The 27555-nt window shown below is 39.2% G+C and overlaps 1 protein-coding gene and 1 long non-coding RNA gene across 8 annotated transcripts in view; one reads left to right on the plus strand and one right to left on the minus strand.

The window, feature by feature from the left end:
• Positions 1–5447: 5447 nt before the first annotated feature.
• On the minus strand, positions 5448–6351 carry LOC140483176 (uncharacterized). Of its 2 annotated transcripts, none has more exons than XR_011961909.1 (2): positions 6236–6351; positions 5448–6071 (listed from the first exon to the last, which is right to left on the minus strand). It is a non-coding gene; the product is annotated as an uncharacterized lncRNA (long non-coding RNA). The 2 variants fall into 2 exon arrangements; XR_011961910.1 differs by having other exon boundaries at positions 6232–6351.
• A 319-nt stretch (positions 6352–6670) lies between these two features.
• The window catches only part of LOC140483175 (KH domain-containing RNA-binding protein QKI), a 534384-nt gene continuing 513499 nt past the window's right edge, over positions 6671–27555 (plus strand). For 3 of the 6 annotated variants that reach the window (XR_011961908.1, XM_072581213.1, XM_072581212.1), the window contains exon 1: positions 6672–7194. Coding sequence is in view for 5 of the 6 variants with exons in the window: in XM_072581213.1 (XP_072437314.1) it covers positions 7053–7194 (142 nt within the window). In the remaining variant the exon portion in view is untranslated. Of the gene's footprint in view, positions 7195–27555 lie in introns of all 6 variants that reach the window. The other 3 variants (XM_072581215.1, XM_072581214.1, XM_072581216.1) reach the window with 2 other exon arrangements.

Consider the following 27555-nt stretch of genomic DNA (forward strand, 5'->3'; position numbering starts at 1 on the left):
GTTATGCAAACCTTTACTTATTCCCTCTTACAACCAGCTTTTCCACCAAGACTCTAATACATATTGTAAATAATAGCAGTTCCAGCACTGATCCTTGTGGAAACCCACTGGTCACCAACCTGAAAAAGAACCCTCTGTCCTCGAACAAATTCACCATCCATGCCAACATATCACCTCCAACACCGTGGGCTCTTTTGACTTAAACTTTTGTGAGGTACTTTGCAAAGTCCAAATTAAGGACATCTACTAGTTTCCCTCTGTCCATTCTGCTTAAGACTTCCTTAAAAAAACTCTAATTTAGTCAGACATGAATTCCCTTTCATGATGCCATGCTGACTCTACTTGATTAGATAATGATTTTCCAAATGTACTGCTATTACTCCCTTGATAGTTTATTCTAATAGTTTTCCAACAATAGATTTAGGCTAATTGGTGTTTAGTTGCCTTTTTTTTGCCTCCTTCCCTTTTTAAATAGGGGTGTCACATTAACAGCTTTCTAATCCTCTGGTATGTCTCCAGATTCCAATCATTCTTGCAATATTACAACTTAATGTGTCCATTTTATTTCTGTAGCTACTCCTTTTAGGATCCAAGGATGTAAGTCATCGGGGCCAGGGGACTTACCTGCTTTTAGCCCCATTAGTTTGTCTAATACTACTTCTCCAGCAATGGTTATTGTACTAAATTCTTCCCTGATATTTAGTATTAATGGGATGTTCATAGCATCTTCCACCACAAAGGATGATGCAAAATATCTGTTTAACTCTGTAATTTCTTGGTCTCCCCTAAACCCTCTGCCAAATATTTTTCTAAGGGGCTATGTTCACTTTGACCTCTCTCTCTTCCTTTTTGGAATTTTAAGGAATCTCTTATTGTCAGTTTGTATATTCCTCACTAGTTTGCTCTTGTAATTTAGTTTTTCTGTCTTTATTTTATCTCTAATCCTCCCTTGCTAGATTCTGAATTTATTCGTGTTCAGGCCTGTCATTAACATTGTTTTTATGCTATTCCTTTCAACTAAATACCCTCTTTAACTTCCTTGGTTAGCTATAATTGGTTTATCCTTAGAATCTTTCCTCCTAACTGCGATGATTTGTTTACTGAACTATGAATCATGAATTACCTCCTTAAACATTTGCCATTGTTTGCTTTCTGTCATTCCTGTTGATCTATCTTCCCAAATCACCATGACTTGGAGGTGCTGGTGTTGGACTGGGGTCGACAAAAGTTAAAAATCACACAACACCAGGTTATAGTCCAATAGGTATATTTGGAAGCACTAGTTTTTGGAGCACCGCTCCTTCTTCAGGTGGGTTGTGGAGAATTCTCCACAACCACCTGAAGAAGGAGCAGTGCTCCGAAAGCTACTGCTTCCAAATAAACCGATTGGACTATAACCTGTTATTATGTGATTTTTAACTTTTCCTAAATCACTTTAGCTAACTCTATCCTCATTTCATTGTAATTCCCGTTTAGTTAAACACAGTTGTTTTTTGATTTAAGTTTCTCCGTTTTGAACAGATTATTAAATTTTATCATGTTATGATCACTATTTCCTAGGGAATCTTTTACTCAGAGGGTTAATTTATTAACCCTGCCACACTGCCCATTTTAGATCTAAAGTAACCCACTCCTTTCTTGGCCGCATGACAAGTTGTTCTTGGAAATGATCCCTAATCTATTCTATGAATTCAATGCCTTAGCTCCCTTTCCAATTTGATTAACCCAATCAAAATGACGATTAAAGTCATTTATAATTATTGCTCAATCATTTTTACATTCTGTTGTTATCTGTTGGTTCATAGCCTTTCCTACATAGTGGCTGTTTGGGGATTTGTACATTATTCCTACCAATGTCTTCTTTCTCTTGCTGTTTTGTTCTACTTCTGCCCAAATAGAGCCCAAATCTTCTGATTTTTGCTCACAACTGTGCTCATTTCATTTCCTATTAACAGTGCAGCCTCCCAAACTTTTCCATCCCTCCTGTCTCTCTGAAGTCAAATATCCTTGAATGTTACATTCCCAATTTTGATCTGGTTTCTGTAAGGGTTATAAGATCATATTCATTTACCTCAATTTCTGTGGTTTATGCAAACACAGAATTGAATGTGATACTATTATGTCAGTACACTCACCGGCGTTCTACATTTTTTTTTAGATTACTTACAGTGTGGAAACAGGCCCTTTGGCCCAACAAGTCCACACCGATCCGCCGAAGCGCAACCCACCCATACCCCTACATTTACCCCTTACCTAACACTACAGGCAATTTAGCATGGCCAATTCACCTGGCCTGCACGTCTTTGGACTTTGGGACCAGAGCACCCAGAGGAAACCCACGCAGACACGGGGAGAATGTGCAAACTCCACACAGTCAGTCGCCTCAATTGAACCTGGGTCTCTGGCGTTGTGAGGCAGCAGTGCTGACCACTGTGCCACTGTGCCGCCCATTCTTTACTGTCAAACACTTCAATGGATTTCCTGGTTTGTACCATTACTAATAAGTATGTCTACTATTGCAGAAAAATGCATTGGAACCTGTGAATAACCAACAGGTCTTTCATCATTATAATTTGTGGCGAGTTGTTAAGTGCCTTAAAAATTTGTAATGAAGAAGAAAATTTCATAATAATTGCTATTCCAATTGAGCATTATCAAATAAAATTAGTTTATATTTAAAAGAAAATGAGATTAAAATTGTTAAGCTAGGCATTCTGAATATAGTATGATAAAAAAGTGCACAAATTGTATAATATTTAGTGATACTAAATTGCATAAATATGTACATTCTTGTCTCTACAAAGATACATTTTTAGATTTACTGTACATGTCGGGACATGATAGAATGATCTTTTTCTCAGGCTAGAGGAGTCCAAAACTAGACGGCATACATTTAAGGTGTGAGGGAAAAGAATTAAAAGGAACCCGAGGGACAACTTTTTCACGCAGAGGGTAGTGTGTGTATGGGATTAGCTGCCAGAAGAACTGGCGGAGGTGGGTACAAATACAACATTTAAAAGGCATCTGGATGGGTACATAAATAGGAAGCGTTTTGAGATATACGAGCCAAATGGGACTAGGTCAGTTTCGGATATCTGGCCAGCCTGGATGAGTTGGACCGAAGGGTTTGTTTCCCTGCTGTATAACTCTAAGACTCTAATGCAGAACTGTAAACACCAGGAGGTACAATGTAATATTTTTAATGCAAGTATTCTACAATTTCAATCAAACAAACTAAGTATTCATCAATTGGCATTAATAATACACAAATATGGCATAGGTTTTTGCAAAGAAGTTCTAATTGGAATTAAGAACTGAAAAGCACTAAGCTTCTATTCGGGATATAAGGTTGTGTTTACAATTCAGATTTTGCATTCATTAAACTATTTCAGATAAACTAAACAAGCAGTTTATCTGAAATTAAGGGCCACCTCCAGTAAGATTCCTCGGAATAAATTAAATCCAGTATTTAGGAGATCTGGGTTAAACCATTGGACTTTCCAGTGCACTTTACAAACCTACCAAAGCCTAAGTTAAATGTCGATGTACGGTTTTTTTGGTCCACGAAGTACTAAACTTGTTTTAAGGTTGGACTTGTTCCAAATACAAGTGCTGTCCTGGGTATGACTGCGAAAATCCCCATCAGGCCATGTTGATGCGTTTCTGCTCGGATGATTGCTCAAACTACAACATCCCAAGCCAGTTGCTGCAATGTATAACCCGATTAGTTGTTTCAGTCAACTGACCTCGATGTTCTTATTTGGAAAAATTAACCGGTTGCCCTAAATGCAGTATTTTACGTAGTAATAGAGACACATCCTGAATGCTGGCGTGACCTCATGAAATACGCAATATTAGTGTAGTAAAAATTATCTAGTGACCGAAAGAAGGTAATCATATGGTAAGTTGTTTGTTGAGGTTTAATGATTGCACATTTTAACGGTACATTATTGAAGAATTGATGTTACTCTGTGCAAATTTTGAAGTGTGGCAATCCAATATTGTATACTTAACCTGCCTGTACTGGTTAGTTGGGTAGCAGGATTAAGTTATTCCTCAAACTCCTGGAAATAAATAGGTTCATATTTTTGTTTCTAGATATTTCAGAACACAATAACTAGAGCCCATTTTTACTAAACAAGGACAATAAATCAAATCGGATTATTTACATACATTGGAGTGGAACTGTGATTGATATATGCAGCTCTAACACGTTCATTTGGATTGGACAATGCCTTGTCCATTACCTGTAACCGTAGAAAGCAATGGGAGGAAATAAACCAGAGAAAGCAATGGGAGGTAATTCGTTGATTACTTCTGCAGCAACATCTATACAAATAAAAACGATAAAGTGATTGATTTGACAATGTTGTGTGAGCAAAGAATGTTGCAAATTGTTTTTTTAAACGTGTTTTTAGTTTAATTGAGAATTCGTAACGGTAATGGGAAATAAACTCTCGCAAGCAATCTTTAAAATAAAAAATAATGAACGAAAACGTGCATTTCTCTACATCTGTACATTTCAAAATTCTAATTACAGTAGATGAACCATCTCGAGCTTTAAAATACTCTCGTTTCATTCCACAAAGTTGCCGCCTCGCATAGAGAATTTTCTATAAAAGCTTTATTCGATTTACTTTGCTCTTATTCAAAAAATTCAGTCGAAGTAAGGATTAAAGAAATTTTATTTCAACATTCTAAAAGATGTCGAATCGCAGAGATTTCACCAATTGCCTACAAAGTCCAGAGGCAAGTCAAAGTGATAATCAATTGCGTAATTGTTACAGATTTTGAGGTGGGTTGCAAAGAATGTTTGTAATTCAAAAAGTCAGTCCGATCCCACTGATCACAGCAAATAGTTTGCTCCGTTATGTAATTCAAGAACATAATTCTCCCCTATTACTTTTCTGTGCGTATTTGCCAAAGAAAAGTTTGCAAAAGTGTATTTAATCATGCTTAAAGTGTATTTTAAGCAATTTGAACATTTTGCTTTAAAAAGTAAGAAGTTGTTTATCAAAGAAAACGTGTCACCTCAACAAATTCGGCAGTAAAGTATTGTGATATAACTAACGGTATACATCAATGCGTGAAGTGCAAAAATGTATCTGGATAAAGCTCGCGCTTTAGCACGGGCAGAGAATGGAGGAAGAAAAAAATTGGCTGATATGGAATATGAATGAATTAAATAGAAAACAAAGCTACGATTTCGATTCAACCCGACACTGTTATGAATTGAATATTTTAGTGATCGCTTGAGAAGACAGAAACAACCTTTCCCTCAATTGCTAAATGGATAACATTCCAACGTTCTGACGCAGAAGCAAACGTACCCTTCTTTCCTCTCAACACGATGTCAACTCATTTCCAAACTGCTGCTTTGCACAAGGAAATTCCAAACATCTGTCGATAATCAATGTCGCAAATAAGAATTGTAATGGTCCACGGTGTGATGACACATCATTAACTTTTATTAAAACAGGGGAATTAAGTAACTGACAAATATAAATGCACAATTCAATTCAAACTGTTCAAATGATTTTTTTCCTTTGCTTCCGCCAGATAGCATCAACTTTGAAAGATATACATTACTGCAAGTAAACATCAAGTTGTCAAGAGAGAACTGGTAAAACATTTATATATAAACTGTTCGATCATTAAGCTTTCTATCATAAGTTCCTCAGATTTCGAATTGTCAAACTCTGTAACTGGCGCACTACAATGTGAAAACTTGAGCGGTCGCTGTGCAAACCATTATTTAACATTAGTACTAAAGTTTAAAATAGCATTTTAAATAAAACGTTTATCATTGGGGCACAACGTGTTTCTTTGGGGTAGGCAACAGATTGAATTTCGCACTAACGGAGTCGTGAATTAAATTTACCCCCTGGAAGTGGTTGAAAACATACTAATTTTCCTGTGTTGCTTCCATGGGAACAGTTTGAGTGTAGATTTTAAAGAAACAAAGCTTAACAATTCTTTCTTTACGCGGTCTGTTTCCACGTGTGCAGGCATGCATTCGTTAACGCAATTCCTCCACATTTCAACATCATCTCGGAAGACGAACCCAGAACCTACATAAGGGAGAGAGAAAAAAATCATGAATATTTAAGTTCCCTCGCTACCTTCCACCCAAAGGAATAGGTATTTAGCACCAACACAGTCCAGCTTATATGCATATGAATAAGCTAATTGTGCAGCATAAAAAAAGCTAGTCGAAAGTGGAATACAAACCCACATCTCTAGGGGGTAATTCATCTAGGGTTTGTCAAATGCCGTACTCTGCTTTACAACCCATCTCTTAAACCGTCAGGCAACACGCATGCGCGGAATCTCGCAGCGACACATCCCCTTCTTACGCAATCACGCAACAAACCTTCATCTACTTGGCAGGCGAGCCATGAGAGCGGCTGCGCAAAGTTCCAGCTTCCCCACAACTCCACCCGGAAGATGCTGCCGATGGGGATGTGCGCGAGGGCGAGGTGCCATGTACGCGCACGCGTGTGAGGGGCCGCTCATACCCACTCTCCCGCGTGCGTCTCTCTCTCTCTCTCTCTCTCTCTTTTGCACCCGTGCGCGTGCTGTCTCCGCCGTCCGTGGGTCTCGAGCACGCAAAGGGGCGGGGAGGTTAGTTCGCTCGCGCAAGCGCGGATCACATGATAGTTGGTTTTTTTTCCTCTCTGGAGGCTGTGACGGTGTCTGAGGGTTGAGAGCTCGAGCAGGATCAGGAGGGGGAAAAAAAAATCCACATAAGAGCCGTTAGTGTGAGAGCTGCTGCGTGTTAGTGTGGAGGGATCGCACTGCGTAGCAGAGATAAACTCTCACCACTCACATACAGGAGTTAAAGGAAAGGAACCCCCCCCCCCCTCCCTCGCGGGCAGCTTCCAGTAAAAGGACAAAAAACAAACCCTAAAAAGAGACAACACAACAAGGAAAAAAAAGGACAAGGTTTGGGACCGAGATAGAGACTCTTCGAACGCCGGAACTTTTAAAGCTTTTTCGTGTGTGCGTGTTTTTGGGAGGAGGGGGGGGGGGAAAGTATTTTTTTTTGGAATATGGTAGGGGAAATGGAAAATAAGGAACGACCAAAACCTACCCCAGACTATCTCATGCAACTGATGAACGACAAGAAGCTGATGAGTAGCCTGCCTAACTTCTGCGGCATTTTCAATCATTTGGAAAGGTTACTGGATGAAGGTATGTAAGGTGGCAACGTGTGTTGGAGGTGGGTGGGGAAAGAAGAGACATGCCTTCACAGAGATGTAAACACGTTTAAAGGGAAAGTGGAAATCTGAATGGTACCTTTTGTGCTCCATGAATACTTGGGGGATATTTTTGTGAGGTTGTTAGTTCGCTGGGAAGGGCGAGGTGGAGCAAAATATGTACTCCCTACCCCAATTCCAGTCCTTCTAAATAAACAGGGAAGTGGTCAAACTCGGGAAATGCATTTGCATAGAATCCACTTAATTGTAAAGAATAGTCTGGTGCAGTTTGGCTACTATTAACATTTTCATGTGCCTCGAGTGTTTACTTGAAAAGTGAAGTGACATTTGACGTCGTCTTTATTTCAACTGGGGAGAGAAAATCTAAACGGGACAGTAATGAACTCGGCAAAGCACCGAGGTAATTGCTTGGTAGACTTCCAGCACAGAAACCCCTGCAGTCGGGCACCGCACGTCGATCCTCTATTCATCTGTAGCATTGAGGAACTCCAGCTATGATATGCTAAGTTTAGTATGTGTACCCGCGACTAGGTGGTTTTCCCCCTTTCCTGGTTTGGAGGAAATAAATGGGTGCTAGTTTTGTTCCGATGTGTTTGCACGCAGTGTAGGTAATTTTAAAGTAATACGAGATGCAGTGATTTCGATAGTGATGGGTGGGTTCCTGTAGCCCAGGCGCGGTTTAAAAACCCGGCATAGAGGTTATAAACATCTCCGCTTGCTTAGTGGGATGTAGTCGGGACAAAGAGAGCCCGGAGGGGAGGTGGCATAATATACCCGTGAAAGGATTGAGAAAAGTGGGTCCACAGGTTGGGCGGGGGAGATGGAAATACGTCTTGAAACTAGGGCAAATAATTTGAAGTAGGGAATAGAAGTATTTAAGAGGGTAGGCACCGATTTGAAATAGACGGCAAAGAGAGAGAAAAGACAGTAACTCGTTGACTCGGTTGCCTTGATCTCTACTTAATGGAAAATTTGTTCAGTATCGAAGTGCCAAGAAACTTATCGCACTTTTTTTGCAGCTTTAGTAACTTGTCTAACTGACATCTTAAATTTTAGACCTGGGTGTGGCGTGTGTGAACATGTCGGTGTTTAAATATTTCTGTTCCTATGAATGCAAAATATGAACAGATCATTTCTTGGTCCCCGGGGTGCCTATTTTTTGCGAAGCTTGTCTTTGATCATTTATTCTAGTTTCATTTAGTCTTGGGTCACAAATAATGGGCGTTGTGCCAAATACGTCAAATAGAGGCAAAGAGGGAATAACAGTTAAGAACTTAACAGGAAATCGAGTGATGAGGGAAGCAGACGATTGAAGCGTCAAATTGACGTTATTTGAGGTTCAATCAAGTATTTATTTCACTGATTTTTAGGCCGTGTTTCATTTTTCGTTGGTAATAGTGTGTGTTTTAAAAGGAAGTTACAGTCGAAGGAATTAAACGTTTGGAAGGAGTTTTCAATAGAACAGTTCAGATTTTTGATTTCTAAGAGCTAGGCGATAAAAATGGAGAACCAAGCTTTAAAACATAAACGAGAATTGGGCTGTCATTGACTGGTCAAGCGGTTAGATCATATTTCAGACCCATTTTGTTACAACATTACTACGAAACAGTGGCAGATTTAACTGTAGAGGGGGAGGGGAGAAGAGATATATTAGGAGGATGTGGTCCTATCGACATTTATTCAGCTACACATGATACGCTGTACAAGTAGCATAAAACTTAAATAGAGGCAATACACAAACTCTCGAACTTTCTTTAGTAAACAGCATTTCCAGAGACCCGTACTATCAAATTACAAAACAAGTTCCTCTGCGATATTTATTGACTAACGTTAGAAATAACACGTAATTTCTGTTATCTCTCCGTACAATCGAGCGTCAGAACGGCGTGTGGCCCTTGTACTATTAGCACTCGCATCTTTTACACTCAAACATCCGTTTGGAATCCATACACTTTTTGTCTCGTACTGTATCTGTTCATGTTTCTAAATCGATACTAGCTGACCCAAGCTATTAAGTCATAGTTTGAAAGTATTTCCCCTTTTCAGCAAAGGCAAGTTATTAAAGTCGAAACGAAATGCCTGTACAATTAAATCGTTGCTTCTGCTTTAGCCAGGCGTCGGATCACATTATTGAATCTAACGATGCTATTACATAAAGCTGTCAAACTTAGTAAAAGTTCCACTTTTGAGCGCTAGGGTGTGCCAGATCTTTCCTCCAGAATCAGTGAGGGTATTGTTTCCTTTTTTGAAAAGAGAAACCTGAACTTCAGTAAATGCGTTCAGCCCATGTGCCAGGCAGTTTTCCATGCTGTTCTGATCGATCTTCACATTCTGACAACTATTTGTTCCGAGTGCTCATTGATAGTCAAATACCACTACGTCGTGGTTCTGCAGATTAATCTTCATTTCAGTAATCAAAGTATTTTGACGTATTTCAACAGTTTAAAAAAAAGTAATTTGTTGAACTTGAGGCAAATATTATCAGAAAACTTACCTTGCCATCTCAGTTTTAATGTAATTTAAATGTTAAACTGAAAAAACTTGATTCAATCTTTAAAAAAACAAAAAAAAAGCAATTGTTATGCTCTTGTGCAATCATAATTTCTATTTTGTCGAACAAAAACCATCTCAACACTAACGCTCGTGATTTAATAAAGGTTATATTGCTTCAGTAATTCAGACAGAATTATTACTTAAATTTTTGAACCTTAACCAAATTTGCATTTTGAATGTGCAACCTACTATTTTTGTATATTTAATCAATAGCCATATGTGGTACCTTTTTCTAAACTTAATATGTAGTCCAGAGGATGTGGTAACTACTTCTGAGTTTCTATTCCAGTAGTTACTACAGAACATTGAACTCCCAAATTTATTGAACTTTGCTGTGATAGCCATCTGTGCCTGACTGGCTAGAGGAGTTCACTTCCACATCTTCAGGAAACCACTTATAGTGACTTGATTTAAAAACCAGCGTTTTTTTTGGTGATAGAGTCATCTTTTGTCAGGAGGATTTGGAGCATTTTTTACTGTTACTGTCATTTGTATGGCACTCTGAGCTTAGTTATGCTGAACCTTTTTATAAAAAGCATGCACCAACCTTGAGTAATTTTATAGTAAGATAATAAGGGCATGTGACAGGATAATCAGCAGGAAGTGCTTTTTTATCACCAATGCAGCAAGCATTGAGAAGAGGGATTTTTGGGAGTGAGATTGTATGTTTCCTGTAATTGTTAGGTTCCATGTCTGATTTGTATGCTGTATAAGGCAATGGGCTTGTGATACTGAGTGAAGCAATCAATAATTTGATACACTAAATCTTTCATCCCTCCTCCATCCTTGTGTCCAAAGAAACTCAATATTTTGTTCTATGGCTCTGTTTTAGTTTTTTTTTGTTTTAATTGTCATGTGAAATATTAAGATGAAGACCCACTTGTGTAAAAACTAGTTGCTATTATCTATTTTGTTTCCATAGTTTGGTATTGCATTGAAAGGGAGAAGGATAATATGTTTCACATGATTGTTCTGTATAATGGTGGATTTAGATTGTAGATAAATGTTAATTTTAGCTGATAAATATGATTTATATTCCCTTGTTGTTCAGGCTATCAGAACCAGTAAAACCCTGCATATGTACTTGCTGAGATGAGTTCTGCTGCTGTCTGTTAAATTTTAAAGTACATTGAAATGTTTTTCCCCCTGAATGCACATTCATTTACACAAGTTTTGAAATTTTTGTACTGTATCTAGGTTGTCTTTTGCACTTCGTAAATTCAGTTTACATTTCACTGTGTGGTGTATGAAATCCAGAAGTTTCTTAGGTAAGATGAACCAACGAATGTTTTCCTGGCCATCATTTTTAATGTGTCTGTCACCGCTTCTATTGAGGGTCAGTTCAGAATTTTCTTGAGCAAAACTGCTCATGCAATAAAACATTGACCTGATATTAGTGTACTGTATAATTTTAAATAGTATTTGTAAGATGTGCAACTTGTAGCTTAAAGTCCTGACAGTTAAAGGCATTTGCTTTGATTTTTAATTTGCCTTGTAAGTGGTCAACCATATGTTAGGAACAGATGGAGCAGTATTATTTTGACACATTTGCAATTTGAAAGTTTTTATTTTTCTTTACAATTTATTTTGCATTCAAAGAAACAGTAATTCTGTGGTGAAATATAAAGTGTGGGTGTTGGCAGAAGTGACTCTGAATTTCCAGAGTGACTTTTGCTGTCATTATTTACAAACGTGTACTCATTAATGATACACTGAAGATGCCAGCCCTAGTAGTCTGGCTCAGAGAAATTTACTGAAATGTTATTCAATCTGTTATATTCAGTAACAAACAATGATCCAATAATGTTAAGAGTTTGCATTTTGAACAAGTGTTATTTTTGGTTTAGGTTCTCAAGTCTTTTCAATTTTCTGGTTCAAATTACAAGGATGTTAAGGGTAACGTTTGAATATAATCAGTATTTTAAATAATAGGACTGCTTGATACTGAGCTAGTTTTATTTTATTGCTCATAATGGAGATATGCATTGAAGCCTTTCATCTTGCATTTCACAGAGCAGAAGAACACATTGAGGACCAATAATTTTGCTGCATAATTAAACAGGCAATACTAGTCAATCTTATCCAACACGTCTCTGTTCGGTTTGCAGAAAGCAACCCAGTCCATGCTTGCAAAACTCTCAACATAATTATTAGATATGATTCTGCGATTGGACAGTCATTGTCAAGCAATCCTAAATGGGATATGAATTACACTAACCAATTTTAAGAATATCAATTGAGGGGGTGGGGATGGAATTCAGAGGCTGGAATGTGGATAAGCAATTATTCCTTGATGAATTTTGTATTGAACAGCTCGAACACAGTTCACTTGCCAAACAATGAGCATTTTCTTCCTTGTGCACTACTAATTGTTTTTCTTTTGAAATGTGGTGTTCATGCATGTGAGAGCAAGATGGAAAGCTTTGACAACATGCCTCAGCAATACTCCAGTTCTGAACTATTTCACAACTCAAATAATTTTAAGGAAGTTTGGGCCTGTTATTTTCTCAATTGATGCAGCAAGTGTCAACTGTGATCTTTAATATCAAACTGTCAGTGAAGAGTTAATGAGTGATTTATGACACTTTGGATGTTACAGCTACTCTAAAATTTTAAAGGGACAGTAATTATCTAATTAGTAACTAAGCATACAGCTATATGCGTTTTATACTTTAATTTGGGCTTTAAGAACTCGGTAGATGTCTAAAGTAGTATAATAGATTCTTCAGGAATGAACTGTCAGCTCAATACTCGTTCCCTTTTTTTTGGACTGGTGAAGGACTGCTCTTTATTGTAAAAATTAGTTTATATAAAATTCTCCTGACCTCCATTCTTGAATTAGGTTCTGGGTCTGAATATATGTGCAAATACACATTTCCATGGGAGTTGCTGATTTTTGATTTGATTTATTGTAGTCTCATATACCTAAGTACAGTGAAAAGCTTTGTTTTGCGAACAGTACAGGCAGATCATAGCAAACCAGGACATAGATCAAAGGGTGTTTAGAGCGAGGCATACAGGTTAGACTGCACAGGTGTGTGAAGTAAGATCAGCATTATTTGAAATTAGAGAGCCAATTTAGCAGTCTAATAATGGCAGGGAAGAAGCTATTCTTGAATGTCTGACTTAAGAATGTTCAAACTAATGCAACCACATACGTGGGTGTAATTTTAAAGATCTGAATATGAGCATTCCCTTGTGAGCAGCTCCTTTACGTTGTCCTGCATTGTTTCAATTTGTGTACAAATCAACTGGCAAGGAGTCTTCAGTCTGGAACACATTTGCACCACAGTGACTGCCTGTGTATGTCAACAGTTTCAGCTTGTTACCTTGAGACCAGATATTTTTTGAGTGCATTAATGCAGACATAAACTATATGTATAGTAAATGGTTGTGGCCTCTTGACCAATTCTGTAATGTTCATGTGATACCAATTTTCACAAGACTGCACTTTGCCTTTTGTCATCCACCCCCTTTGATATTTTGCAGAGCTGCTATTAATCCAGCTCAAATTTTGTGAAGAATAAATTTCTAAAACCATATCCTGGCATGAGAGCTTTGAAATGTTGCATTATAGTCTTCAGAAATACCTTACAGATCACACTTCCAGAAGTCTAGTCAAATTACAGTTCACACTTGTACCCTTATGTAATGCTCAGATGTTATATGGGAAGGGTTAGATTAGATTACTTAGTGTGGAAACAGGCCCTTCGGCCCAACAAGTCCACACCGCCCCGCCGAAGCGCAACCCACCCATACCCCTACATTTACCCCTTACCTAACACTACAGGCAATTTAACATGGCCAATTCACCTGACCTGCACATCTTTGGACTGTGGGAGGAAACCGGAGTACCCCTTAACAGTTTAATTGTGTACAATATTTGTATAAGAGATAAAGGGACAGAATAAAGATTTTTGACATTCTTTAATTTGTGGGTAAAAAACATTTATTTTATTCCAAGAAGTTCCATACATCTTGCTCTAAACCCTTTCTCTCACAGCTGTTACTTAGTGACAGCAAGTTCACACAATGTAGCATCATTGAGTTTTGTACTGTCCTTTGGCATTTATAGTTAGAACTTTATTTCTAATTCATACTGAAGTAATCCTACTACTTTAGTTTATTAACTGATCAAGACTCTTTTATTTATTGATGATGTAACTCCATTATTCCACCAATTCCAATAGTGTCCCATTCACACTTGCATCCTCAAAGCCTTGTCATTCAATAGCAAGTTGCATTAAAATTTAAATGCTCAGAATGAGATGGTGTGTGGGCAGTGCACATACTGGATATTCATTAGGAACAAAACATTTGCTTAACTATCTGAAATCTGTTTATATGGGAGCACGTTCACACTGTTGCTTGTGACTGTGCAGTCCCATGATATGGGATAAAAAGAACTTGATTTTTAATTTACCTTTCTTTTTGCAAAATGGCAGGATTATCCGTGTAGCTAATTTCATTGCTGCAACACATTGCTGATTTTCCAAGCTTGCAAGATAGGAGGTACTGAGCTGAGGTCTGGGATCTCTGCAGTTGAAGGGTTCAAAACCTGATGAAAAGAAAATGTGTGTGTTCACTGGAGGATAATGCATCCTTACGGGGGACAAAATGCTTCCTTTAGTCAGTTTGAAAAATGGGTAAATTAAATAAAGAAACCTGTCCCATGGCAGTTTTTTCTGGTCTCTTATTTATAGTTCTTTATAAGATTAATATTTTAATTTACTAATACACTGTTGAAAACATGTCTATTTGGTGAAGTATACAACTGAATTCCGAGGAATCCATATCATGAGTTGCTCATTTGGGCTAATTCCAAATCAGGAAGTTGAGTTTGCATGCTGCATTGAAACATCCAGAGAAAATACACACTACAGCCCCTGTTTCCCAATGGAATTGTTTACTTTCCAAAGAACTCTCTGGTTCATAGTCTCCTGCATTGTGTGGTGGAAATTGTAGTCTTGATGGCAGGACACCCAGATCTAGATTGACAAGAAGTATAGGTCTACTTGCATGGCTGCAAATTACAAGAAAACTTAGTAGCGCTGCGGCTGGTTTGTTGTTTGTCCATAATCTTCAAGATAAGATGCAGTCCCTCCTAGATTTATGTACAATAAATCACATTTTAGAACAAAAATATAAATGAGGTAATTGAAAATTTCTGTAATGAAATGTTTCTGTAATGCTCCGGTTTCCTCCCACAGTCCAAAGATGTGCAGGTCAAGGTGAATTGGCCATGCTAAATTGCCCGTAGTGTTAGGTAAGGGGTAAATGTAGGGGTATGAGTGGGTTGCGCTTCGGCGGGTCGGTGTGGACTTGTTGGCCGAAGGGCCTGTTTCCACACTGGAATGTAATCTAATCTAATCTAATCATGAGACCAAATAAAATCAGTGAACATAACCAATAGTCTTTGGAGTGAGATTATTAGATAAATCATCTCACTGTGGCTCAGTAGTGCTACCGCTGACCAAATTCATTGAGTCCGAAAGGATATGTTGCTAGACTGGGTCTGTGGCAGGTGATGACAGAACCAACAAAAGGAATTCTCTATTTAAGATGGTAAGTGACGAAGTTGATCCAGAGATGAGATTCTTGAAACTAAATTAAGGAAAATACATTGGTATGAGGTGTTAGCTGACTATGGTGAATTGGGTAGTGTTTCTTAAGGGGATGATGGTGGAGAGACAATGGCAAACATTTAAAGTGTGCATGGTGGAATGGCAATAATTGTTCACTTCTATCTGGCCCAAAAATAAAATGGGAAAGATAGCCTGACCATGGTTAACAAGGGAAATTGGGCATAGTGTTAGATCCAAGGAAGGGGCTTACAAATTGGCGAACAAAACAACAGACCTGAGAATTTGGAGTGTTTAGATTTCAATAAAGGAGAACAAAGGGACTTGTTTATTCTAAGAGGGATCAAATAATGTAAGCTTACGGGGAACAAACTAATGGATTGTAAAAGCTTCTGTATGTATGTGAAGAGAAAAAAATGTTAAAAATACATCTAGGTCCCATTCTGTCAAACAGGGGAAGTTACAATAGGGAGCAAAGATGGCAGACCAAATTCATACGTATTTTGGTTCTTCCTTCACAAAAGATGCCAATAATGGTTCAAAAGTGTTGTGAAATGCAGAACCTAATGAGAGGTAGCACCTGTAGGAAATCTGTATTGATATTGAAATGGCATTGGAGAAATTGATGGGGTTAAAGGTTGATAAATCCCCAGAGGACACAAGGAAGTGGCCCTCGTCGTCACTTTTCAAGATTCTATGGATTCTGGAACAGTTCCTATGGGTCAGAGTGTAGCTATAACCCTTTTCCTTTCTAACCAAAAAAAAGAGAAAACTGATTTATAGGCAGGCTCATCTGACATTGGTAATGGGAAAAATGCCAGAGACTGTTATTGAAAGATTTAATAACAGAGCACTTAGAAAACAGTAACAGGATCAGACAAAGTCAGCATGAAATTATGGGAAATCGTGCATGACAAATCTTACATGCTTGAAAAACACCCCTGGTAGAGTCTATAAGGGGAAGAAAGTAGATGTGGTTTAGTTGGATTTTTTTATAGAAGGCTTTTGATAATATCCCATGTAAGAGATGAGCATGTAAAGGTAAAGCCCATGGGATTAGTAGCAACATGGATAGAGAACTGGTGGGCATACAGCAGCCAAGCATCAGGTACAAATTGGTCTTTTCTTTTCAAGTGGCAGGCACTGATCAGTGCTGGGATCCAGATTGGTTTAAGGTTGGCCAGACTAACGTATGAAAAGAGACTGGACTGGTTAGGCCTAAATTCACTGGAGTTCAGAAAATGGAGGGATCTCTCAGAAATGTAGAAAGAATGTTCCTGATGCCTGGGAGTCTGGACTTAGGACAGTTTAAGAAAAGGGGTAGACCATTTAGGAATGCGATGAGAAATTTCTTCACCAAGAGAGTGGTAAGCCTATGGAATTCTCTGTCCGAGATGGTGGTTGAAGCCAAAACATTGAATATTTTTCCAGGAGTTAGATGCAGTTCCTGGGGCTAAAGGAATCAAAGGGATGGGAAAGTGGTGGGAATCAGATACTGAATTGGATGGTCAGCCCTGATCTTGGTGATTGGCAGAGCTGAATGGCCCATTTCTCTTATTTTTCCTATGTTTACCTGGCCTCATCCTCACCAATCTGTCTATTGTAGCCGCACCTTTCCATGTTCTCTGAGACAAGATTCTGTTTTTACATTGAGAACATCCTCAATCTTGCTGTGCAGTTGTACTGCAATGTTAAATTGATTAGATTTCAAACGTATCTAGCAACTTGAAATCTTTGCTTTCCTTGAGGCACTATTAACAGCAGAATTATTCAACCATGCACTTCTCCATTACCATCAAATAAGGAAAGACACTTTGGCTTAATGAGTGCAGGGCGTGGGTGTACCTAAAAATTGAGGTGTCCATCTGTTAAAGCGACATCACGGGACTCCTTGCAGCAAACGGCCTCTCTTACCAAATGATAGCCTTTGCTAAGCGATTCTAAAGCCTATAGTTCAGAACTATAAACTCTGCAACCCTGTCGTCTACAGTTGTGAATGGTGCTAGATAATTAAACAACACTGGGTGATGGAGGCTTCACAAATATACCTAGTGATTGTGGAGCCCAGTATATCAAGTGCAAAAGATGATGGGCTGAAATAACTGGAGTGCTGGTGGATAATCAGTCTTAGCCTTGTCCCATTCAATGGGAAGAAAACTGCTGAAAGCACTGGTCCCTGCAAAGGCTGGGGGCCATAACCACCTGGCAATAGTACTGAAGACATGCGGAATTTACCAAGCTGTTTTGGTACAGCAATAGCCGATTGAACTATACCTGACAATGTGGAAATTTGTCAGGTATGTCCATTAGGTGAAAGTGAGGACTGCAGATGCTGTAGATCAGAGTCGCAAGTGTGGTGCTGGAAAAGCACAGCAGGTCAGGCAACATCCGAGGAGCAGGAAAATCGACTTCTCAGGCAAAAGTTCTTCATCAGGTATGTCCAATAGGCTTGATGCAGGACAAATTCAACCTGATTACTGATGAACAATAGAGACTTTACTGAGACAGTCAAGTGATGTAGGGGCCATCAACAGTACCGTTAAGTATCCTGGCTTAGCTATAACTCATTCACTAATGCTTAGTTGGGATTCTGCCAGGACCACTCAGCAGCTGACCTCATTTCAGCCTTTGTTCAAACATAGGCAAAACAGTTGGACTCCAGAGATGAGTTGATAGGGCGGTCTTTGTCAAGATAGAGTTTGATTGAGTATGGCATTAGGAGCCCTAGTGAAACTAATCATTTTGAATCTGGGCGGAGTCGGAAGAGCCTGCCTAATGCAAAACAAGGAATATGGTTGTGATTGATGGAAGCTGGTCATCCTGGCACCAAGGCATCTCTGCAGGACTTCTATAGGGTCATATCCTAAGCCTAACTATCTTCATATGCTTAATGAATGATCTTTCCTCAGAATTAGGTCAGAAGTGGCAATGTTTGTTGTTTGCGCAAATGTTGAGACCACTGCAACTCATCAGATACTGAAGCAGTCCATGGTCAAATGCAGTAAGAGCTGGACAAAATATCAAAGCATGAGTTGACAATTGGGAAGTAAAATTCATACCCCACAACTGCCAGACAGTGCCCATCTCCAACATGAGAGCTCATGCAACAATGTCACATTCAGTGACATTATCAATTCTCTGAATCCTCCACTGTCCACATCCTAGAGACTACTGTTGACCAGAAACAATTGGACTAATCATTCAAATACCATGTTGACAGGACCAGGTCAGAGACCAGGAATCCTGCAGAAAGGAGCTCTCCTCCTGACTCTCTGAAACCTGTTTAACACTTAGAAGGCACATGTTAGGAGTTTGCTGGAATGCCCCCCACTTGCCTGGAAGAATGCAGCTCCAGCATCACTAAAGAAGCCTGACTCCATCCAGGACAATGCAGGCTGCTTGATATTAGCACCACATTCTCAAGCATTCACTTCTACCAAAACTAAGGCACCCTGGTGCATTGACAGAATACAGGGGGTGGGTTAGGCCACTTTTGAATACCGCATTCAGTTCTAGTCTCCCTGTTATTGGAAGGATATTGTGAAATTTAGAAGGGTGCAGGGTATATTGACAAGGACGTTGTCAGGTTTCGACGTTTGAGCTATGGGAGAGGCTGAATAGGCCGAAGCTATTTTCCCTGGAACATTGGAGGGTGAGAGGTGACCACACAGCAGTTGATAAAATCGTGAAGGGCATGACAGGATAAATGGTGAAGGTCTTTTCCCCAGGGTATGAGAGTCCAAAACTAGAGGCCAGAGGTTTAAGGTGAGAGGGGAGGGATTTAAAGGGATATAAGAGGCAACTTTATCACAATGGGTGCCAGAGATGGTGATGGAGGCTGGTGTGATTATAACATTTAAAAGGCTGTGGATGGGTGTATGAATGGGAAGGGTTTGGGGGAATATGGGCTAAATGCTGACAAGTGGGGCTAGATTACTTTAGGATATCTAGTCAGTATGGATGAGTTAGATCTGTTTCCATGCTGTACATCTCTGACTCTGTGGTGGCAGTGTGTACAACCTATAAGAGGTGCTACAGACGCTCACCAAAGATTTTTCGAAAATGCTGTCGAAACCCACAGTCATGGCTATCAAGAAGGTAAAGGTAGCAGATAAATGGGAGCACAACCTCCTGCAAGTTCCCCTCCAAGCATTTCACCATCCAGACTTAGAAATATACTGTTCTTCCTTCAGTACTCTAATGTGGTGTACTTAGACACCATGACCGACAGCAGTTCAAGAAGGTCGTTCACCATCAACATCTCATGTACAAGGGTGGGCAATAAATGTTGGCCTGATTGGTAAGCCCATGTTGCCAGATAAATTTTAAAAACAAAAATGAATGGGATCACAGGTCAGTATAACAACCAGCAGCACAAGCTTGGATTTTGCCAGTCGATCACAGGTACACTGTACTTCTGGAGGTGACAAGATCCTGTCACATTGGTCATACTATCTACCCTAATATGGTGTGGAGGTGGCAGGGGTTCATTTAGAGCAGGAGTGTTTGAGTATACATAAACCAGGATATTTTAAGAAAAGGTGAGACTAAGTGTTCAAATAAGAGAACAACTTTGTGTACTGTGAGCAATTTAAGTTAAGATAGGTTCGAGCATGCTGTTGCTATTTTGTGGTTAATTCAGGTTGGTTTCCCAATTTAAGATTAATTCCAATTTACAAGGTAAACAATAAGTTCCAATGCACTTTGCATTGACTGGAATTCCTGTCTTCACCCTCCCACTCCCCTCTTTCACGCAAGTTAATTTCTTAGTTCTAATGGGAAATAATTGTTTGTAATTGAATTAAGATAAGCAATTTATTTGGTATATGCAAATGAAAAGTAATATTTTAATAACCATATTTGTGAGTGTTTTGTCTTGAAGAAAGTGGAAAACTTTATATTAAGATTCTGGATATGGTCAGAGCAGCAATAGAAAATAAAATATAACTTTGGCAATGAGGACTTGTATTTATGTAAAATTGTTAATGAGATTAAAAATTCCTAAACACTTCACAGATATATTATAATGCAAAATTTGACAACGAGCCAGCAAAGGGTGATATTGAGTAAAATGGCCATGGCTTGGTCAAAGAACTAGCCTTTAAGAAGAGACTTAAAGGAGGAAAGAAAAGTAGAACAATGGAGGTGTAGGTAGGGAAAGCCAGACCTTTTAAAATTAGGATGTTAAAGAGACATTGGAAAAATACTGACCTCTTCCCCCAGCCTCATCGCCATGAGTAAGTGTTGAGAGAGGCATTTGCAAACCAGGATGAGAATTATAAAATCAAATTGTTAGTTTGCTCAGGGTCTTTTAGGCCAGTAGTTACAGGCGACTTGTCAAGATAGGGACTGAGACATTTGGAAGATTATAATTTTGTCCAGTATAATATACAAGATGGTCTAGGAATATGGTGGAAAAGTCAAATTTGGAGGATAACAAAGGTATGGATGAGAGTTTCAGCAACAGAGGAGCTGTTATCAATACCAAATCAGTTGATTTGTGAAGCTAGAAATAGGTACCTCTGTGGAAGATGTATGATTTCAGCTTCTTTTGGGTTCACAGTCTGATTTAGCCTTAGTAGGTTTGCCGGGAAGAGAATTGTAGTTGGCAACTAGGGGGCATGACTTTTTGCATATACTGCAGAGCTGGACAATTTTGGATAAATTCATGTCGCGTCCCCCCCCCCCCCCCAGCCGAAAAATGCTCTGTATGTTTCTACTATACTTTTTTCTAAAAAAAATGCAACAGATAATCGCTGAACAATTCATCATTTGTAAACTTTCTGGTAAGTTATGTGCAAAGAACAAAACCAATTCTGAGCACTTCCTTCAGACGGTCCACGTTTTAAGGAACTAAATGGAGCTTGCTCTCATATGCATTTGAAACCGTTTTTGATTTTCTCAATGCCATTTTAAGATTAGATACCAGATCAACCATTTGATATTGAAGCACAGTTTAGATACTTTAGAAAACCTGAAGCAAAATTGAGGAGCACTTTGAGAAGGATATATTGTTCTTTAACTGATTCACAACCAAATGTTGAAACTTTATAAATTAGAATATTTCAGTGCAAACTTTGCATGTAAATTGGTGTTCACTTCCCCAAGTAGTTATCTACTGGTTTCAGTTATGTTTATGGTTGGAGGGTGGGGTGCATGGAAGTAAGGTGTTTCTTCACAGAACACAAGTGAATTTAGATGAATTTCTGTTTTCTGTTTTTTCACATCTCATTTGGTTAGATTGAGAGCAGTATATGCATGGCCTGAGGAAAGGTTCCTTGTTTCTTAGAATTATGGATTGATGCAGGGTATAGTTGGACTTAAAAGAATAGTTGAATTCATGCTGATGAGCTATTACTAATTTGCTAAGTACAGATCTTGTATTTAAAATTTTGTAGCTACATTGAGCAATAGTAGCATATCTTCATTTGGTCATTGCTTTCATTGATTCTTTTTGTGCTATATCATTCTATGAATCAACTTGGTCCATTGCTGTTCAGTTAAACAAGCTCCCTGCTCTAATTTGCATGAAATGTCATCAATCTAAAATGTTATTAAAAAGTTGACTTTGTTTCTGTTCTATTAATGCTGTCTGACATAGTCATAGAGATGTACAGCATGGAAACAGACCCCTCAGTCCAACCCATCCATGCCGATCAGATATCCCAACCCAATCTAGTCCCACATGCCAGCACCCGGCCCATATCCCTCCAAACCCTTCCTATTCATATACCCGTACAAATGCCTCTTAAATGTTGCAATTGTACCAGCCTCCACCACATGCTCTGGCAGCTCATTCCATACACGTACAACACTCTGCATGGAAAAAGTTGCCCCTTAGGACTCTTCTATAACTTTCCCCTCTCACCCTAAGCCAATGCCCTCTAGTTCTGGACTTCCCGGCCACTATTTATCCTATCCATGCCCCTCATAACTTTATAAACCCCTTTCAGGTCACCCCTCAGCCTCCGACGCTACAGGGAAAACAGCCCCAGCCTGTTCAGCCTCTCCCTAGAGCTCAAATCCTCCAACCCTGGCAACATCCTTGTAAATCTTTTCTGAACCCTTTCAAGTTTCACGACATCTTTCCGATAGGAAGGAGACCAGAATTGCATGCAATATTCCAACAGTGGCCTAACCAATGTCTTGTACAGCCGCAACATGACCTCCTAACTCCTGTACTCAATACTCTGACCAATAAAGGAAAGCATACCAAATGCCGCCTTCACTATCCTATTTACCTGCGACTCTACTTTCAAGGAGCTATGAACCTGCATTCCAAGGTCTTTTTGTTCTGCAACACTCCCTAGGACCTTACCATTAAGTGTATAAGTCCTGCTAAGATTTGCTTTCCCAAAATGCAGCACCTCACATTTATCTGAATTAAACTCCATCTGCCACTTCTCAGCCCATTGGCCCCTCTGGTCCAGATCCTGTTGTAATCTGAGGTAACCTTCTTCACTATCCACGACACTTCCAATTTTGGTGTCATCTGCAAACTTAGTAATTGTACCTCTTATGCTTGCATCCAGATCATTTATGTAAATGACAAAAAGTAGAGGGCCCAGCACCGATCCTTGTGGCACGCCACTGGTCACAGGCCTCCACTCTGAAAAACAACCTTCCACCACCATCCTCTGTCTTCTACCTTTGAGCCAGTTCTGTATCCAAATGGCTAGTTCTCCCTGTATTCCATGAGATCTAACCTTGCTAATCAGTCTCCCATGGGGAACCTTGTCGAACGCCATACTGAATTCCATATAGATCACATCTACCGCTCTGCCCTCATCAATCCTCTGTTACTACTTCAAAAAACTCAATCAAGTTTGTGAGACATGATTTCCCAAGCACAAAGCCATGTTGACTATCCCTAATCAGTCATTGCCTTTCCAAGTGCATGTACATCCTGTCCCTCAGGAATCCCTCCAACAACTTGCCCACCACCAACATCAGGCTCACTGGTCTATAGTTCCTTGGCTTGTTCTTACCACCCTTCTTAAACAGTAGCACCACGTTTGTCAACCTCCAGTCTTCCGGCACCTCACCTGTGACTATCGATGATACAAATATCTCAGCAAGAGGCCCAGCAATCACTTCTCTAGCTTCCCACAGAGTTCTCGGGTACACCTGATCAGGTCCTGGGGATTTATCCACCTTTTACCCTTTTCAAGACATCTAGCACTTCCTCTGTAATCTGAACATTTTGCAAGATGTCACCATCTATTTCCCTACAGTCTATATCTTCTATATCCTTTTCCATATTAAATACTGATGCAAAATATTCATTTAGTATCTCTCCCATTTTCTGTGGCTCCACACAAAGGCCTTGCTGATCATTGAGGGGCCCTATTCTCTTCCCTAGTTACCCTTTTGTCCTTAATATATTTGTATAAACCTTTGGATTCTCCTTAATTCTGTTTACCAAAGCTATCTATGTCCCCTTTTTGCCCTCCTGATTTCCCTCTTATATGTACTCATATTTCCTTTATGCTCTTCTAAGGATTCACTCGACATATGCTTCCTTTTTCCAAACCAAACCCTCAATTTCTTTAGTCATCCAGCATTCCCTATACCTACCAGCCTTTCCTTTCACCCTGACAGGAATACACTTTCTCTGGATTCTTGTTATCTCATTTCTGAAGGCTTCCCATTTTTCAGCTGTCCCTTTACCTGCGAACATCTGCCACTTTGGAAAGTTCTTACCTAATACCATCAAAATTGGCCTTTCTCCAATTTAGAACTTCAACGCTTAGATCTGATCTATCCTTTTTCATCACTATTTTAAAACGAATAGAATTATGGTCGCTGGCCCCAAAGTGCTCCCCCACTGACACCTCTGCCATAAATGCTGTTGGATGCGAATCTTATCAGATCGCACTGACACCTCAGTCACCTGCCCTGCCTTATTTGTTTATCCACATTTGTGATAGTCTGAAGTTGTTGTTCGGTTCATTCCTTAAGACTGAGTGTTGAAAGCTTCGCAGTTATTTTTATCGCATAATCTGGGCCTTCATTTGTCTCTCCATCTGCTTGTCTTGATACCTTGTATTAGATGAGCAGAAATTTGTTTCGTTTAAATACTGAGAAGATGAAGTTATTGTCTTTGGTGTTCTGAAACTCTGCTTCTATCCTTCTGGCTGAATCTGTGCCGGATTATTCACCCCTTTGGTATTGTGTTTGACTCTGTGATGAACTTCTAAATATGCATGCATTTCAGCCACAAGACTGCTTCTTTCCACCTCTGTAACATTGCCTTGCTCAGCTCCTCTTCTGAAACTCTTGTCTTTGCCTTTGTTACCTGTAGACTTGACTTCTCTATGGCCTTCCATTCTCCATTCTACATAATAGGCCAGTTTAAACATCTGCCTATATTTGATAGCTCACCAAGTCCTGTACACCCATCAGCCTTCTTTCTTGATGTACTGTGGCTCCCAGTCTGGTAACATGTCACATTAAAATTCATTGCATTGTATTGACAGATATTCCTGCAGGATGCGACATGAAAGCTTCACTAGTTTGTATGAATGAGTTGAGTTTACAGTTAGAAAAATGACAAACCTGTGATGCTTACACTACTAAAGTTAGTCAAAATTTGTTTTTGTACAAAGATATAAAAAAGACTTTCTGAGAAATGTAATTTTTAACATTGGGGGTTGGGATGAGGAGAAATATTTGCTGCAGTTCTGTTTAGAAACATTCTATTTTTGTTGCCTTTTCAACTTAAACTGTAAACATTTGCTTGTATATACATATTTAGATATATCTGAAATCATACCTCTACCACTGCAGTGATTAGAAAATATTTGGATATTTTTCTCCTTTCAATATAAGCTGTACTCCCCTCTATCACTTCCTCTGGCAGCTCATTCCATATATGCAACAACTTCTGTGGGAAGAGTTGTCCCTCAGATCCCTCTTAAATCTTTCCCCTCTCACCTTAAACCTGTGCCATTAATTTTGGACTCCCCTAACCTGGGGAAAAGTCCTTGGCTATTCACCTTACCTATGTCCCATATAATTTTATAAACCTTTATAAGGTCACCCCTCAGCCCCGTTATGCTCCAAGGAAAAAAAAAGTCCCAGCCTCTCCTTATAATTCAAAACCTTCAGTCTCTGTATAATATTCTTAAATCTTTTTTGCATCCTTTCCAATTTAGTAATATCTTTCCTGTGACCGAGCAACCATAATTGTACACAGTACTCTACATATAGCCTCACCAATGTCTTCTACAACCACAGCATGATTTCCCAACTCCTATATTCAATGCTCTGACTAAGGAGGACAACGTGCCAAATGCAACCTTAAGCACCCTATCTACCGGTGACTCCACTTTGAAGGAACTATGTACTTGCACCCTTAGCTCTTTCTGTTCGAGGTCATTCCCCAGGGCCCTACCATCAACTATGCAAGTTCTGCCCTGGTTTATCTTAGCAAAATGGTAACCTTGAACTAGTGGGTTGTTTCAGGGATTAGTGCTGGGATCGTCGTTATTTACACTGTTACTCATTCGAAAGGAAAGTGAATGTATCAAAACCAAGTTTAATGATATAAAAATAGGAAGACAAGTGGTAAGGGTAACAGAGTCTGAAGAGGGATTTGGGTTAAATGAGTGGGTTAAACTTGGCAGATAGATATAATGTGGGAAAATGTGAAATTATGCACTTTGGCAAGAAGAATGGAGGAGACTAATATTATTTGAATGGAAAGACTGTAGAAAACTGAAGCACAGTTGAATTTGGAAGTCTTCGTGCATAACTCATAAAAAGTTATGCACTCATTAAATGCACTAGCATTTAAGTGTGAGGAATGCAGAAAGCAAATGGATAGCTCGCCTTCATTTGAAAGGGAATGGAGTTGAAGAATAGTGAGAATCTACTTAAAATTATGCCAAGAACTAGTTAGATTGCACCTGGAGTACTGTGAGCTGTTTTGATCCCCTTATCTGAGAAAAGACCTACTGGCATTGCAGGCAGTCACCAATAAATGTTCACTAGGTTGATCCCAGGTATGGCAGAACTTTCTTATGAGGAGAAGTTGAATTGGTTGGTCATGAATTAGTTGGAGTTTAGAAGAATGAAGAATGATCTTATTGAAAGAAGCTGGATTCATAGGAGTCTTGAGAGTATAAATGCTAGGAGTTTGTATTCCCTTGTTGGAGTCTAGAACCAGAGAGAATAATCTGAGGGTGGGATGTGGGGGGGGGTTGCCCATTTAAGACTAAGAATTTCTTCTGAGCAGTGAGTCTGTGAAATTCTTTATTGTGGAAGGCTGTGGAGTCTTGTTGATCACTTATTTAGGTTGTTAGACCATCACGCCGTTATGCCCTTTTGATTATATTTGTAATTGGCAGTATTAAGATTTAAAAAAAAAATCACTGTCCTATTACAAATAGTGACTTATGTGAACCACACAGTAAGTTTGAGATGCTTTTTAATTTTTTCATTGTGTAGTATATGCAAATTGTTGTTAAAATACCGTATTAATAAAATAGTCAGTTTGTAGACTACATGATATATAGACTACAAGATATATAGTTATAGGAGCAAATTAGTGCAGATGCAGGAATCTATACTGAAAACAAAAATGCTGGAAATCACAGCAGTCAGGGAGCATCCATGGCGAGAGAGCAAGTTAGCATTTTGAGTCTAGATGACGCTTCATCAGAGCTGCTGACGCTAGAGTAATCTAGATGCAAAACATGAACTTGCTCTCTCTCCACAGATGCTGTTTGACTGCGATTGGTTTTCAGCATTTTTTGTTTTCACATATGGTGTCTTCCTTGACCTCTAAGTCCCCAAGTAATTTAAAGCCAACAAAGTATCTTTCGAAGTGTAGCTTCTGTTGAGAAAGGTGGCAGACAATTAATGGACAGCAAGGTTTGATCACAAACAGCCTGTCTATTGGTGTTGGTTGAGTATTAAGTATTGGCAAGAACCACACTGCTCCTCTTAATAGTGCAGTGCAATCTGTTAATTCCACCTGAAGAGGGCAGACAAGGATGTCTCATCTGAAAGATAGCCTTTCTGGTTTTGCAGCACCCTCTCAACACTGCAAATGGATCTGCCGATTTGGATTTATATTCAAGCCTCTGAGATAGGGATTGTAACTCAAACTTCCAGTCAGATTTCCCACTGTACCATAGCTGACACAGTCTTATCAATATTTCCTTTCCTTTTTTCCCAAAAATATAATTTATTCA

This window comes from Chiloscyllium punctatum, chromosome 11 (assembly GCF_047496795.1).
Source record: "Chiloscyllium punctatum isolate Juve2018m chromosome 11, sChiPun1.3, whole genome shotgun sequence".
Lineage (NCBI taxonomy): Eukaryota > Metazoa > Chordata > Chondrichthyes > Orectolobiformes > Hemiscylliidae > Chiloscyllium > Chiloscyllium punctatum.